The following is a 15,916-nucleotide window of genomic DNA, read 5'->3' on the forward strand; positions in this document are numbered from 1 at the left end:
AACTGATTCTCTTTAGACATAATATTACCTCCCATCAGTGCTTGAAATCCACAAACTTCTCTGAATATCAAAAATCCAATTTTGCTATTTGTTGGTGCACTTCAAGACACAGATGAAGATGAATTTCACAATTGCAAAAGCCTTAAGGAAGGAGGAAAACACTAGGTTTTTGGTGACACTAGTACAATTTAGAGATAAATCAACAACGAAGACCTTAACTCATTTTATAATCATGAAATGGTTTTAATTTGGGTGACACCCATTCAATAAAACTAGTTCTACAGAAGAAATCTACTCAAAATATGATCTTGAAAAAAGATTCAAAGATAAGTTATAACTTTTCCAAATATAAATAATTAAAATTATGTTCCAGAAGTTCCTTGTCGCACAGGTGAGGAACCAACTCCGCTATTTGGCCTAAGCAACATGCCCTGTCCCACCTAGAATTGTAATACATGATACATCTTACCAGGCAACAGGGAGCAAATAATATATGATAATGACATAGATAATCTCTATATTTGAATTTTTCATGTGCCCTAGTTTGGCTAGGTTCTAATTCATTAGAGAGATCAATCATAGTTTCAGTAACAAAAATAACCCTATATGGACATGATTCGGGTGGGTCAAATAAAACTGCATCTGTTGTTGCCAATATTTAAAGTTATGGTCTAGCTGATAACTTTTTTGAGGTTGACATCAACCTCTTATATGGACATGATTTGGGTGGACAACATGGTTAAAACACTCAATAATATTGTAAAATTGTTATTTACAACGTAAGAAAATAACTACAAAAATACAACAACAACAACAACAACCAAGCCTTTTTCCACTAGGTGGGGTCTGCTGTATGAATCCTTTTACGTCATTGAGCTCTTTCTCCTATTATATCATCATCTATATTTAAATAAATTTTATCTTGTTTTATTGTTGGTAACCAAGTCTTTTTTGGTCTTCCTCTTCCTCGTTTGATATGCATGTTTATCATAGTTTCACATCGCCTAACTGGAGCATTTATTGGTCGTCTAAGTACATGTCCGTACCATCTTAAACGTGTCTCTCGGAGTTTTTCCTCAATAGATGCAACTCCGACTTTCTCTCTAATGCTCTCATTTCTTATTTTGTCCATCTTCGTATGTCCACACATCCATTTTAATATCTTCATCTCTGCAACTCTCATCTTCTGCTCACGTGCTCGAGTCATAGCCCAACATTCAGCTCCATATAACCAAGGTTCTAAAATTCGCTAGGCGCTAATCGGGCGGCAAACCAGCGCTTAGCGCCTAGGCCGCCTAGGCGGGGACTAGGCGCCGCTAGGCGGATTCCTCGGTATCCTTTGTTTCATGTGGACTGTGGACAATGTCATATGCAAATCTAAATGTTGTCTTAAACAATTTCATAGCAATGAAGATCTAACTATGTATGCTGAAATAAATACATACTTTTCAATACCAAAAAATGAAAAACTATAAAAGAAAACTAATAGTTTTGTGCAAAGGAAATATACTAGACTCAGTAAATATGAGTAAAAGAAACAGTTAAACAATAGAACATGCAGTAAGTTATCATAATCATATAGTAAACAGTAGAAGTAGAACATTGGAAAATAGAAGCAATAGTTCAATTCAAGATTACAATGCATTGTGAACTAGTAACCACTAAGCAAAATATAATTATTAAATAACATAAATCATGTCTTAACAAAATGAGTTCAAAATTACACAACTAATAATATCTCATAGACTCATATTTATTCTGCTTCTTCTTCTCCATAATTTTCAATAACTTGTTCTTCATCGGACACAAACTCAATATCATTATTGTGATCCTCCTCTTCTTCGGATGCAAAATTATCCTTGTGAACTTCTTTCACTTTAGAGCTTCTTCGAGGTTTGTAGATTTTCATTTACTCCATTTGCTTCATCAACCATTTGCCATATGAACCGAGAACCTAGTTCAACTTCATCATCTTCCCCACCATCCACAATCCAACATTGTGCATTTGAAGCACTTTTGCAAGGGCATCGACATTTCTTTCTTTTTCTCTTTTTTTGTTTGTTCAATAATCTAACATTAAATTGGACAAATATTAAATTGTTCAACCTATTAATATCCAACCTATTTCTTTTCTTTGTATGAATCTAAAAAAAAGTAAATATTATAGTTAGTGACATGAATATAAACTTTAAAAATTAATACTTTACTTTAATTAAAACTTAAAAAATTTAAAGCTTACTCCTTCAAATGTACTCCAATTTCTTTTACACCTAGATGAACTTGTAGTTAATGAAAATATCCTCAATACCACTCTTAGCAAGTTGGGTGTGTGAGTACTCCACCATACACATGGATCAAATGTATCATCATTTTTCTACATGATTTTGTTGTCAATATTTTTCCAAATAACCTAGTCTTGTCTTTGTATTTTACAAATTCATTGTTAATAATTGTATTTTGTAGATCTAATTGATTGGCATGCAAAATTTCCATGCATTCAAAAATCCCCACCGCGACCTCCTCATAACGAGCAATAAAACTATCTGTATAGTAAAAACAGGGATTCAACAAAAAAAAAGCAGTGGTATGCAACGATGTATCAAGTCTATCTTTCATTTTTGACTCAATAATCACTATAATAGATTGATAATAGGATTCCACGTTGTTCAAGACCACCTTAATATCTTCAACTTAAAGAAGCTCCACATATAGAAACCTCATTGATAGCTTTCTATCTCCATCTACTAATTGAAGAACTCTTACTAATGGAGCAAAATTTCAAACAAAGTGTGACACCATTCCAAAAACTCATGCTCATCACAGTAGAATAAGTCTATTTTCCTTTGTTTTTGACCATTTACATTTCTCCCACATATCGTAAACATGACCCTTAAACTAGATTTTTTCAATCAAACTTTGCAATATGAGAAAATTTGATGCAAACCTAGTAAGTCTTGGTCGGACTATGTCTCTCTTCTTCGTGAAACTTCTTATCAATGATAAAGTCTTATGGTGAACATAGATGAAAATGGTAAAATTTTTATATCGTGAAGTTTGCCAATACTTTCAAGCATGAGATTATTGCACATGAACTCCAAAAGATCCAGGTCTCTTTTCTCTCATCAATTTAGCTGCAACCGTATTGTTGGTGGCATTGTCCGTAACAATCCGAACAATATTTCGAGCTCCTACTTGTCAACATACTCAAAAATAAGTTCAATTGTATGCCTTCTGAAGACTCCTTAGACTCTAAAAATGTAGTACCCTCCTTGCAATTAACACAAATTTAAGATGCTTCTTCTTTTTCTATCACTCCATGCATCTGTCATGATCGAGCATCCATTCTTTGCCCATTCTTCTTCATGTTTCTTCAGCAATTGTTTTGTTCTTTCAACTTCGGCTTTCAATAGTGGCTCCCTAAGTTGATATTGAGTTGGAGGCTTGAATCCTGGTCCAAATTGACCCACTGCCTCCATTAGTTGCTTGAAGCTATCATTATCAACAGCATTGAATGAGATTCCATTTTCATAAACCCATCTCCTAACATATTGTTGAACTTGTTGAGTTCTCTCTTTGAAAAGAGCTTCATTTATATTTTTTTGACGAAGCACTTTACTTCCACTGGAGCCTGCATTTTCTGGATTAATTGTCGATGCATATCTATCCATGGGGCCAAGTGGAAGAGGTTTTTTAATTTCATCCATCTCTTCAATTTCAAGACCTTCTTCATCTAGAGAAATAGCCACCTTTGCTCTACAGCTTTGTTCTTCCATTATTTTATTCTTCTTTCTGTTCCTCCCTTCTAAAATAGCCTGTTTGCACTTATTTTTGTCTTCTTGAGATACTTTTCGACAACCAGATACATTTCCAGGTATATTTCCAATGTGCTCCTTTATCCTATACACTCCCCCTGACATTATTTTTCCACATAACTTACATTTAATTTTGTCGAGATTCTTAGGATCAATCAATATTCCAAACTCCCATCCGATGTCATTTGACTTTCTTCTAAGAATCCCGGATTCGGGTTGAGTGACAGATGCTGTCGAAGATGGATTGCTTGCCATTGATAACATATATAATCTGAAAAAATTATATATATTAACAAGTAACAACTAACAAGACATAACATGATAATAAAATTTAATTATACCATACAGGCATACAACACAAAATATTTCAATAACATTAAGTCACTAACAAGTCTGAGAATATTTTTTTATATATCTTAATCTAATTAATAAAATTTATTAGATATTTGTTTAAATAAATTAAATTTTAAATATTTTTTTTTATATTTTTAAATCTGTTTTATTACTTTATTTTATACTTTTATATATAAATTATAAAATAATAATATTTATTATTTATTGGAATTTTTAAAATTTTAATTTTATTTTCATATTTTTAAAACTGATTTATATAAATTAATAATATTTATTAGAATTTTTAAAATTTTAATATAATTTTAATATTTATAAATTCGATTAATATAAATTAATAATATATAAAATTTATAAATATGATTTATATAAATTAATAATATGTATTATATTTTTTAAAATTTTAAATATTTTTTATATTTTAAATCTGATAAATGATAATATTTATTATAATTTTTAAATCTGTTAATATATAAATTAATATTTAATATTATTTATTTAAAAAATTAAATATATTATTTATATATTAAAATCTTATTATATAAATTATAAAATTAATAATGGAATTTTATATATTTAAATTTATTTTATATAAATTAATAACATTTATTAAAAAAATAAATTTTAAATATATTTAATTGGATCCTAATTTTATTGAGCTTTACGAACCAACCCTATTATTGAAATTATCCCCGTTAGGAATTGTTTGAATTTGTTAAATCTAAAAAAAATAAAAAAAAAACGCCGTCTTCTCTCTGTCGCGAGACTCGCGCGACGGCGGACGCCACCGACGAAGTCCGACGTAGAGAGAAGCGTCCGACGAAGTCCGACGTAGCTTCCGGCGACGCTGGAAGCGTCGCGGAACGCTTCCAGCGCCGCTGGAAGCATCACGCGATGCTGCCGGAAGCGTCGTACGCTTCCGGCGGCTGCGGACGCGTCCGACGTCGCCGGAGACGTGCCGCGACGATGAATCAACAGGAATAAAAAAACTTAACATAACGTAAGAAACAAAAAACGTAAAAACTTACCGAGCCCCGGAGCGACGAAGCCTTCAACGCAGGACGACGCAGCGACGATGAGAGAAACGAAGCGACGCTGAGAGACGAAGACGTAAACACGCAAACAGGAAATTTCGAACAAAACATTAAACCTAAATAACAGCGCGGAGGCCCGCCTAGGGCCGCCGAGAGCCGCCTAGGCGGCTGGGCCGCCTAGGTCACCCGCCTGGGGGTTTTCCGGCGCGGCTTGCTGCTGCACAGCGACTAGGCGGCCGCCTAGCCCACATTTTAGAACATTGCATATAACATAGCAGGTCTAACTGCGATTTTATAGAACTTACCTTTAAGTTTAAGAGGTACTTTACGGTCACATAAAACACTCGACGCTCCCCTCCATTTCACCCATCCTGCTTATATTCTATGTAAGACATCTCTCTCAATCCCTCCATCATTTTGTAAAAATGATCCTAAATATTTAAATCTCTCGGTTCCTGACAACTCGTCCTCTCCTATTTTAATAATTATTTCATTACTTCTAATATTACTAAACTTAAATTTCATATATTCTATCTTTAATCTACTAAGCTTAAAACCTTTTTCTTCTAGTGTTTCCCTCCAAGATTCTAGCTTAGCATTTACTCCTTCACGTGTCTCATCTACCAAAATAATATCATCTCAGAAACATACGCACTTACTAAGATTTCTGCCTCGAATGCCACAGATGAGTTCGTCCATAATTAGAATAAAGATAGACTTAGAAATGATCCTCGATGTAACCCTATCTTTATCGAAATGCTTAGTTACTCCGCTTGAAGTCTCTTTGTCATTACATTCTCATACATATCCTTAATTAGTTTAATATACGTTACGCTAACACCTCTCTTTCTAAAATTCTCCATATAATTTCTCTTGGACTCTATTAAAGGCTTTTCTAAGTCAATGAATACCATGTGTAGATTTTTTGCTCCGATATTTTTCAATTAATTGTCTAAGATGTATAGCTTCTATTGTCGACCTTCCAGCATGAACCCAAATTGATTTTCTATCAGTGGTCTCCTTCCTTAATCTTTTTCTATTACTTTTTCCAAAGTTTCATAGTATGACTCATTAGTTTAATAATTTCTATACTTTTTTACGTCTCCCTTATTCTTATATAAGGGAACTAGAGTACTTATCTTCCATTGATCATTTTTTTGTTTTTAATATCATGTTAAATAATTTTGTAAGTCATTCAATACCTTGTTTCCTAAGCACTTCATACCTCATCGAATATCATCCCGTCCAACGGTTTTCCATCACTGATCTCATTTAAAGTTTGTTTTACTTCTGAAGTTTTTACGATAAAATTAAAATTTCTATCATTCGACCTAATTAAATTATCAAGGTAAGTTGGTCACCTAAACCTTCATTAAAAAGTTGATGAAAATATCTCTTCCACCGCTTTTTTATTTCTCTATCGCTTACTAATATCCTATTACATTCATCTTTAATACATTTTATTCGCTAAGATCTCTTGTTTTTCTTTCTCACTTTAGCTATTCTATAAACGTCTCTCCCTTCTTTTGTATCCAATTTTGATATAACCGCTCAAAAGTTTCATTTTTCGCTTCACTCACTACTTTCTTGGCTCTTTCTTGCTATTATATATTTTTTTTAATTTTTCTCGTTCTTACAAATATATAATTCCTTATAAGTCATTCGTTTTTCCTTCACTTTGGACTTTCTCATTCCACCACCAAGATTCTTTACTTAGGTGCATGTCCTTTGACTCACCGAATACACCCTTAGCTACTATTTTCAACTTTGATACCATCTTATCCCACGTCATATTAGAGTCATCATATATTTCACCTAATGCTTGCACTTTTACCTTCTCCTTAAATATATTTGCTCCCATCCTTTAACTTCCACCACTTAATTCTAGGAATCAGATATATTTTCTTCTATCGATACTATGTTTGAGGCGTATATCTAACATTACTAACCTATGTTGGGTAGTTAAGCTTTTTCGAGGGATGACTTTGCATTCTTTACAAATCTTTCTATCCCTTTTCTTAACCATAAGAAAGTCAATTTGCGATTTATTATTCTCACTTTGAATGTGAACAAGTGTTCTCTTTTTTAATATAATTTTTCCTTCCTCATTCCTAGTTCCAAACCCATAACTTCCCTGCACCCTCTCATATTCCTCATTTTTTACTCCGATATGTCCATTTATATCATTTCATATTAAAATCATTTCATTTGGCAGAATATTTTGCAATACTTCATCTAGGTCGTCCTAAAACCTTTATTTGGTAGTTTCATCTAATCCTACTTGTGGTGCATATACACTAATTATGTTCATAGTTTCTTTTGCCACTATTATCTTAAGGGCTATAATTCTATCCCCTTTTCTAACTACTCCTAACAACTTCATCCTTTAACAAACTATCTACAATAATACCCACTTCATTTCTTGCTTTACTCTTTCCAGTGTACCATAACTTAAAACCCGAGTTCTCTATCATCTTTGCCTTCTCACCTATCCATTTTGTCTCTTGTACACATAAAATACTAATTTTTCTCCTAATCATCATATCTACTACCTCTATTGATTTACCAGTGAGAGTTCCTATGTTCCAAATCTTAGATTATTAGTTTTCCTATCATATTTGTTCTTATCTAACCTATGGTGTGAGAACTCTTGCTTATTTAACACTACACCCAAGTTCTCATGGAGATGTAGCGGTCCTTGCTGAGACGTTACAGTTGGACCCTGTAACGCGAACTCTTTCATATTTATCACTACACCCGAGTTCTGGAGATGTAGCGGTCCTTGCCGAGATGTTACAGTCGGACTCTGCAACGCGTTCCTTCCGGGGAACAACCTAGCATTAACACAATAGTTTAATGGATTCATTCATTGAATATTTGTCATAGTTTGACGCTGCCTGGCAACCTAACACAACCCTCCTCCTTTATCCGGGCTTGAGACTGGATAAATGTGAATATTGCCGCCCATCAATACACATGATTTAGAAAATCTCCTCCAAAATTTGATAACCAATTCACTTTGTGCAAGTGCACTCCAAAACAGATGAATACAAGCTTCCTATCGTGAAAGCTTTAAGGGGAAAGCTAGGATTTTTTTTGGTTGTTAGCAGATGATCTTGTTTGAAAGCGAAGAAGATGGTGCGCTGGTTAGGTGGCTCCGATGTTGACCGTGAGAAGACAAAGACCCTGATGAAGCGGATGAACCTGCGTGGCAAAACCAAGAACTGGGAGAAGAAAACATTAGTCACTGGGCCAGGGAGGGGTTCTTGACGCAAGCACTCTGACGCTCAAGTTAGAACAGTAGTCGGGTGAAAATGGAGAATAAGAAGATGAACAGTAGCAGGGATGCTTGCGTACGCGAAAGTGCGGATGCTTATGCGTATTTGGCTAATGGTGAGGGCCCCTTTTTATACCATCTCTCATAACCTCCGCAATAATGAGACGTCAGAGAATGTCTAGTGTCAGCATATGTTGGATAATGAAAGATGTAAGGTAGCCTTCCTCTAGGCAGAGGAAGGTTCCATTTGTCAAAGTAATGGAATATTCTATGGTGAGTAGCCGTAGAAGAAGGTTCCGTTGCGTGTGTCTATTAGATAATGGAATATTCTTTGATGAGTAGCCATTGTTTAGGTAATTACGATTCTTTGACAATGCTGTCTCCTAGAAGGAGTCCGACCGACTTTGGGACCGCTCAGATTTATACTGGGAGCCATGCCTCTGAGAGGTGGGGAGTTGAGTCCCGTGGGTCAGACTGGCTCTGGGGCGCTCGGGTTTATGCTAAGAGCCTTGCTATGAACCCCAAGGTCTGACTGACTCTAGGGCCGCTTGGGTTTATTTTGGGAACCTTGCTTCTGAGAAGTGGGAAACAGAGTCTGTAAGTTCGACCGACTCTGGGGCGACTGGGGTTTAGACTGGGAGTCCTGCTTCTGAGAAGTGGGAAATTGAGCCCGTCAGTCCGATCGACTCTGGGGCCGCTCGAGTTTAAGTTGGAAGCCCTGCCTCTTTGAAGTGGGGAACTAAACCCTAAAGTCTGGCCGGCTCTGGAATCACTCAGGTTTGGTTGGGAGCCCGTAAGTCCAACCGGCTTTGGGGCTACTCGGGTTTAGGTTGGAAGCCCTGCTTTTGAGAAGTGAGGAACTGAGTCCCGTAAGTCCGACCGGTTTTGGGGCCGCTCGGGTTTAGGTTGGAAGCCCAACTTTTGAGAAGTGAGGAACTGTGTCCCATAAGTCCTACCGACTTTGGGACCAATCAGGTTTATGCTGGGAGCCGTGTCCATGAGGAGCGGGGAGCTGAGCCCCATGTAAAGCGGTCCGTTTGACTATGTACACCCTAATGCTGACTGCCATCTCACCTTGACTTTACCGGCCATATCACCTTGACTAACCCCACATTACCTTTGGATCCACTCACAACACGCCGTATCAGCAGAATTTAGATATAAAATGACAATGGATACCTAAAATCCTTTCATAAACACCAAATGACTTCAAATTTCATATTACAGCCATCAATAAAAACAGTTCAGTGGAAAAAAAAAAATAATTCCAAAGCTCTAGATGACTCAAACGGGACAATGAACTTCTATAACCTGGTCTGGTGCCTGTGCTTTTGATCCAATTCCTTTAGTCAGTTCAGGACAGGGATGCTGATTAAGAAAGTGATTAGTCCTTGCTTTCTTCTTTTTTCTCCTAGGCTGCTTTCTGTTGCAGATACTGCTTCCTGTGTTTGGCTGTATAAGCTCTTGTTTTCCTCTTGCTAGAGGTAGGGTTCAAGTTAAAAAGATCAGATTCAAGGCATACAACAGACTAAGACAACACTTAAGACTTGAAAAAGAAAGCTGGTTCCAGTTGCTAAGTAGCTTAAATAGTTGTTTATCCCATTGCAGTGTTGAGAAAGACTCTTTCAAAGAAAAAGACCTTTCCAAATTAAAATCATTGGAAATTGTTTTGCAAAAATAAATCCTTGTTGCACTTGTAACCAACTACTTGGTTGCACACGCTCCTCGTCTAGCTTGGTTTGGTGGGATGGTGCGTGCACACGCCATGTTCATGCTTACATCTCATGTATCGTGTGCAAGAGTGACACACAAGGGGTTGCTTATAAACCTTTTAATGTCTTTTTCACTTGAGGATGTGAGACTAAAGGGAAATAAAGAATATGCACTTAGTTGGGATCTTCAATACCAACAACTGTGACATGAAATATTCTATATTGTTCAGAATGTCATGTTAATTTTTTACGTACTACTTTTAAATGAATGTTTTTTCTATCTATTTTGTTTATGATTTATTTACAAATATAGGGTGAGACGCCATACGGTCTCAGTATTTGTTGGGGATGAAAGTGGAATGATAAATCGTATAGCTGGTGTCTTTGCTAGAAGAGGATACAATATTGAATCACTTGCAGTTGGCTTGAATAAAGATAAGGCTTTGTTCACCATTGTGGTCTCTGGCACTGAGAAAGTCTTGCAACAGGTTGTAGAGCAGCTTCATAAGCTTGCAAATGTTATAAAGGTATTGTTTTCCTTATCTAATTTGTTATTTATAATACCTGCATTTGCTCATTTGTTTTATTTTTATTTTTTAGGTCTTAAAATTAGGCTGTTTTGCTAAATGGAGATTACAAATTACATTTACAATATCTATCCAAATCAGTATTCATTCAGAGGCAAATTGAGAGAACTAAATCTCATGTGGATCAATCTTTGGTCAATATTCTCTTGCTTTATATAGTTCCATACTAATTATGAATGAACAGGCAATAGATGGTTGCTTGGTCAATCATGTACACAAGGTATTCCATATACGTGTTTACTGTAAAGAAAATTCGTGTATCAGTACTAGTTAATATTTCTTCCATACATTTCTATCAGTAGCTTAGGCTTCTTATTTATGTTCTTATCTAAACACTTGAGTTCAACAAACTAATTCTGTCATCATCTACATTTTTTCCTCTGGAGATTACAAATTACATATATAATATCTATCAACATGTGGATCGATCTGTAAAATTCTCTTGCTTTATATAGTTCCATATTAATTATGAATGATCTTTTACTGGCTAGGTGATAGCTGGTTAGTTAATCATGTGCTTGAGGTATTCCGTATAAGTTATTGCTGTAAAAAAAATCATGCGTTGATACTGGTTAACATTTCTTCCATAACATTTTTATCAGTAGCTGTCATGATCTTCTTTTTTTCCCACTATAAGCTACTCAACAAATATTCCATTGTCAATGCTTGTCAACTTTATGACTCTCTTGTGACTACCACCTGCTAGGTGGAAAATTTGTCAAGAGAGCCGCAAATTGAAAGGGAATTGATGCTTATAAAACTCAGTGTTGACCCTCTTAAGCGCCAAGAGGTACATCTTTGTCAAGCTCATTTTTTTTTTTTTTGTATTTGCAATTTTTGGTTTCAAATAATCCTGTCAACTATTTAATGAAGATTGAGTTTGTTATAACTGAAAAACATATTATTTCAGAAGTGCGTTAGTTATTATCTTCTCCAAAATTCTGTTCAAAATTTTCACTTATAGTAAAAACTGCATTGGAAGGCTGAAATACAAAAGCTGCTACCCATTGTTGAGCTATTTTTTTTAATAGTAATATATTTTGGATGTTTTAACCTAATATATTCAAGATATAATATCTTATTTGAAGCTATGTTTTCTATCTACTTTTTCCATCCTCCTCTCTTGCACTCACCATCTCATATTATAGATGGAATTAAACAAGTATGTTTTACATGATTTTTTGTCATAATATTGCTATATAATTAAAGACTACTAATGATTTATCACTTAATTTTGTGTTCTTTCATGCCGCTCTACTGAACTTTTGTTACTAATTTACCCAAGGCTTTAACTAAGAAATCCTTATTCCCTTACATGTTTCCAGATGCATTATCAGGGTTTCCCACTGCTGTTTTCTCATAGTTTCTTCATTACTGATTTCACACAGCTTCACCTGATTTCACACAGCTTCACATATTTTTTCCATTTTAGGCCTAAATTGAAGAGAATAGATGCTGTATGAGTTTGACATGCTAACCAAGTTTTTCTATCAGGTTTCCATCCTAATTAGAACTCTAATAATTGTAGTTATGTGGAATAGATTAAGTCAAATTGAAACTAAATGTAAAAATTCATTTTTATTTAGGCTTTATCAAACAAAATACAATAATGTTTAATAGTCAAAATTATTATCAGATGCTAATGAATACAATTATTACTAATAAAAAATATACATTCATTTTAAACAAAATTACATTCTCAATAATGAAAGTCTCTCAAGCCAATGTTGTTGAATTTGAAAACAAAACATGCTTCAGGTTATAGAAGATTAGAAAAAAGTCTTTTCTTATTGTTTATTCTAACATTATACCTTCAAAAGTTGAATAAATTATAACTTATATAAGTAAAATTAATAATGTATGTCACAATCATATGGTCACTAGTGGATAAAGGTGGCTAGGATAGTGGAGGGACGATAGGGGACTACAATAGCGACTTTAGATTGGTGAGAAGGGACAGTAGGGGTGACTTAAGTGCACGGTTCAAAATTTCGTTTCGTGCTGGGCAGAATGGGCGAAACTTACCGTTCCGTCTGCGCACTGAAACCAACACTAGACTAGCGACAATTTCATCGCGTCATTGCGTGTGTCACACGACAGAAGGAATTGTGCGCTGAAGGAATCGCGCGCGCTTGTTGTCGCATGACAGAAGGAATCACGATAGTCTGGACCATAGTTTGTAGAATCGCGATCCTACGCAGAATCGATTTAGGGTCAGGATCAGATCGGTCAGGATCGGATCGTAGAATCGTATGATCCTACCATAAACCCTCAAAATCTTATCATACATGATTAATAATTAGAAAAAATACCTAAAAAACTCATTTACATATAAATAAATAACTAGTTTTGTATATATATGCAATCATTTACACTCAACACCTTAAATTACATTACTACATGTACAAATTTAAATTAACTTGTAATTCAACTATCATTCTCTTATAGTAATAATATTTATATTTTCATATCATAAAATGAAAAAATATAAAATTTCTATTAATACAATAATAATAACATATTCAATGTCACAAATATTTCCTTGGTTTATAAGATAATTCAATTTACAGGCCAACAAAGCACCTAACGTGTATAACAGAAGCTATTGAATTCTTTGATTCAAATATGAATGTCGGAAATAATCTTCTAAAGACTGGTTGATGCCACACAATACTAGATAATAGACATCCAAAAACTCATTATTTTGGGGAAAAGAAATGACAGAATATTATTGATAAAAAACTAACTCAAAAATAGTTAAACATATGTTTAAATAATTTAAAACCCTAATAAGATGAAAGAAAGATAATAAAAAAAAGATAAAATCTTCTAGACATCTGAAAAGGATTTAAATGATATTTTTTGGGTTTGAAATAGGGTGGTTAAGGATAAACTTTGAAATTTATTAAAGATCTTTGAACGAGCTTTGATTTGATATATTATAGGCCCCGTGATTCAATCCGAGTCAAAAGTTATGACCTCTTAAAGCTTCCATCTATCCTACTCCGATCCTATCGATTTTGTTCCGATCCTACTGATCCTGCTGCGATCCTATTGCAAAACTCGATTCTGCACGATCCTGGATCGATTTTGGGTTTCCGGATCGTAGAATCGTACGATCCTACGATCCGGATCGCGATTTTGCAAACTATGTTGCGGACAACGTGTCTCTATTCCATCGCGATCGAAGGAATCGATTCCTTTTGTCGATTAATCGATCCCTTCAGTCAATTAATAAAAAAAGAGGTTATATAATGTAGGGGAGGGGCAGCGACGAAGGCATCCAACGGGCTATTAGTGGCGAAGACATCCAGCGAGTGATTAGCAGCAAAGGCGATTAGGGCCGAAGGCATCCAGCAACCATCCGGACATCTATGATTTCAATTCGAGCAAAATGCAAGTGGAGGCACCCCGGAAGCATACCGGAGGTGTCGTGGGACGCCTCCGACACATCGGAAGCATTGGGGACCAAGGCGTCCCGGAGGTGCCTCCAACTGTCCAACCACACTTCGCTGATGTCCCGAGGCATCCCGGACGCCTCGACGTAAGTCCTGCAGTTCCTCCGGTGGCGTTGGAGGCATCTCGTGACTCTCCGGTGCCGCCGGAAGAGCGTACCGTGAAGATCGTGAAAACATTAATGTTAAAAATTAAATATTTTGATTTAATTAATTCAAACATTTCCTAACTTAAGTGTGATATCTTTTATAAAAGCTAATTAAATTATCCTAATAAAATATAAATATATTTAACATTTAAAAAAGTTAATAATTTTTATTAATTAATATTCTGAAAATTAATTTTACTGATTTAAATTTTATTTAAAAATTCTAAAAAAAAAATCTAAAAAAAGTTTTAAAAGATTCTAATAAATCAGATTAATATTCTGATATTTTTTAAAATTATTTTACAGTTTTTTTTACAATTTTACTATTTAATTAATATTCTGATTTTTTAAATCATTTTAAATATATATTATTTAAAATAATAATTAATTTAAATAATTAAATAAATAGTTAATTTATATAATTATTATACATAACGTAGTATTTTTTAATTAATTTATATGTTTATTATAGATAATTTTTTTTTTGTCTTAGAATCAATTTAAAATTTAGATCCGTGAATATTAAGATATTTAGGGTGCGTTTGGTTTGCACCGTTTTCATTTTCATTTTCTGGAAAATGCGCGTTTTCTAGAAAACAGAAAACGACTTTTTGTCATTCTCTGTTTTTCTAGAAAACGATAACCAATTTTTTAGAAAACGCGCGCGAAAAACGCAAACCAAACACCATTTTTCAGAAAACGCGCGTTTTCCAGAAAATGCGCGTTTTTCAGAAAATGAAAATGAAAAACGCGCGTACCAAACGCCCCCTTAGTTTTTTACTTTTAGAATTTTTGCTTCCTGAACATATGAAACATATATTTTTATCTTAGAATGTCTCTACTGTTTTGCCTAGGAAATATTATGTCCTTTATTTAAGAAATTTTGATAAAGGTCTGTCAAGTATATGATTCCTAATAAAATACTTATAATCTTGCGTACCTCTGATCATTCTAAATTGAGATAGTTGAATTATTATTATTAGAAGATTGTTGCAAGTTTACCTTATGAAAATGTGTTATAGAAGATTGCTTGTAGGAAGTTGCTCTTTATATACTTAATTTGTAAACTTACAATGATAAAAATATTTTTGATATTATAAAATGATGATCATTATTTGGAAATGTGTATTATTTTTAATTTTTTATAATGCATATGTGATGACACGAAAACAACAATCGCATGATCTAGCTTGGAGATCTACATGTTGATTAGAAAATCGATTTCAGTCCCGTGCTAAGGTTTCGGTCCAGACCGGAACGATACGATTTCGGTATCGTATCGTGCCATGCCGATATGATTTCGATATTTTTTTATTTATATATAATAATTATTAGATAAATATATTTATTGTGTATAATTTAAAAATAAGTTGTATATTGATTTTATATAAATTTTTAATTATTGGACAACTTAATATAGTTAGAAAAAATAATTAAATATAGTTTTCTTTAAAGAAAATTAATCTATCAATAACTTGAATTAAAATTGATGTATCATAAGATATTATCTTATTAATACCAAAAGGAGTAATGTGAATT

The 15,916-nt window shown here is 34.1% G+C and overlaps 1 protein-coding gene across 2 annotated transcripts in view; it reads left to right on the forward strand.

Annotated features, from left to right (window-relative positions):
- Nucleotides 1-15,916, forward strand: part of LOC122021322 (acetolactate synthase small subunit 2, chloroplastic-like) — a 32,572-nt gene that overhangs the window by 1,073 nt on the left and 15,583 nt on the right. For both annotated transcript variants that reach the window (XM_042579441.1, XM_042579440.1), the window contains exons 2-3: nucleotides 10,500-10,713; nucleotides 11,480-11,563. In XM_042579441.1, coding sequence (XP_042435375.1) covers nucleotides 10,500-10,713; nucleotides 11,480-11,563 — 298 coding nt within the window. The remainder of the gene's footprint in view (nucleotides 1-10,499; nucleotides 10,714-11,479; nucleotides 11,564-15,916) is intronic.

This window comes from Zingiber officinale, chromosome 9A (genome assembly GCF_018446385.1).
Source record: "Zingiber officinale cultivar Zhangliang chromosome 9A, Zo_v1.1, whole genome shotgun sequence".
Lineage (NCBI taxonomy): Eukaryota > Viridiplantae > Streptophyta > Magnoliopsida > Zingiberales > Zingiberaceae > Zingiber > Zingiber officinale.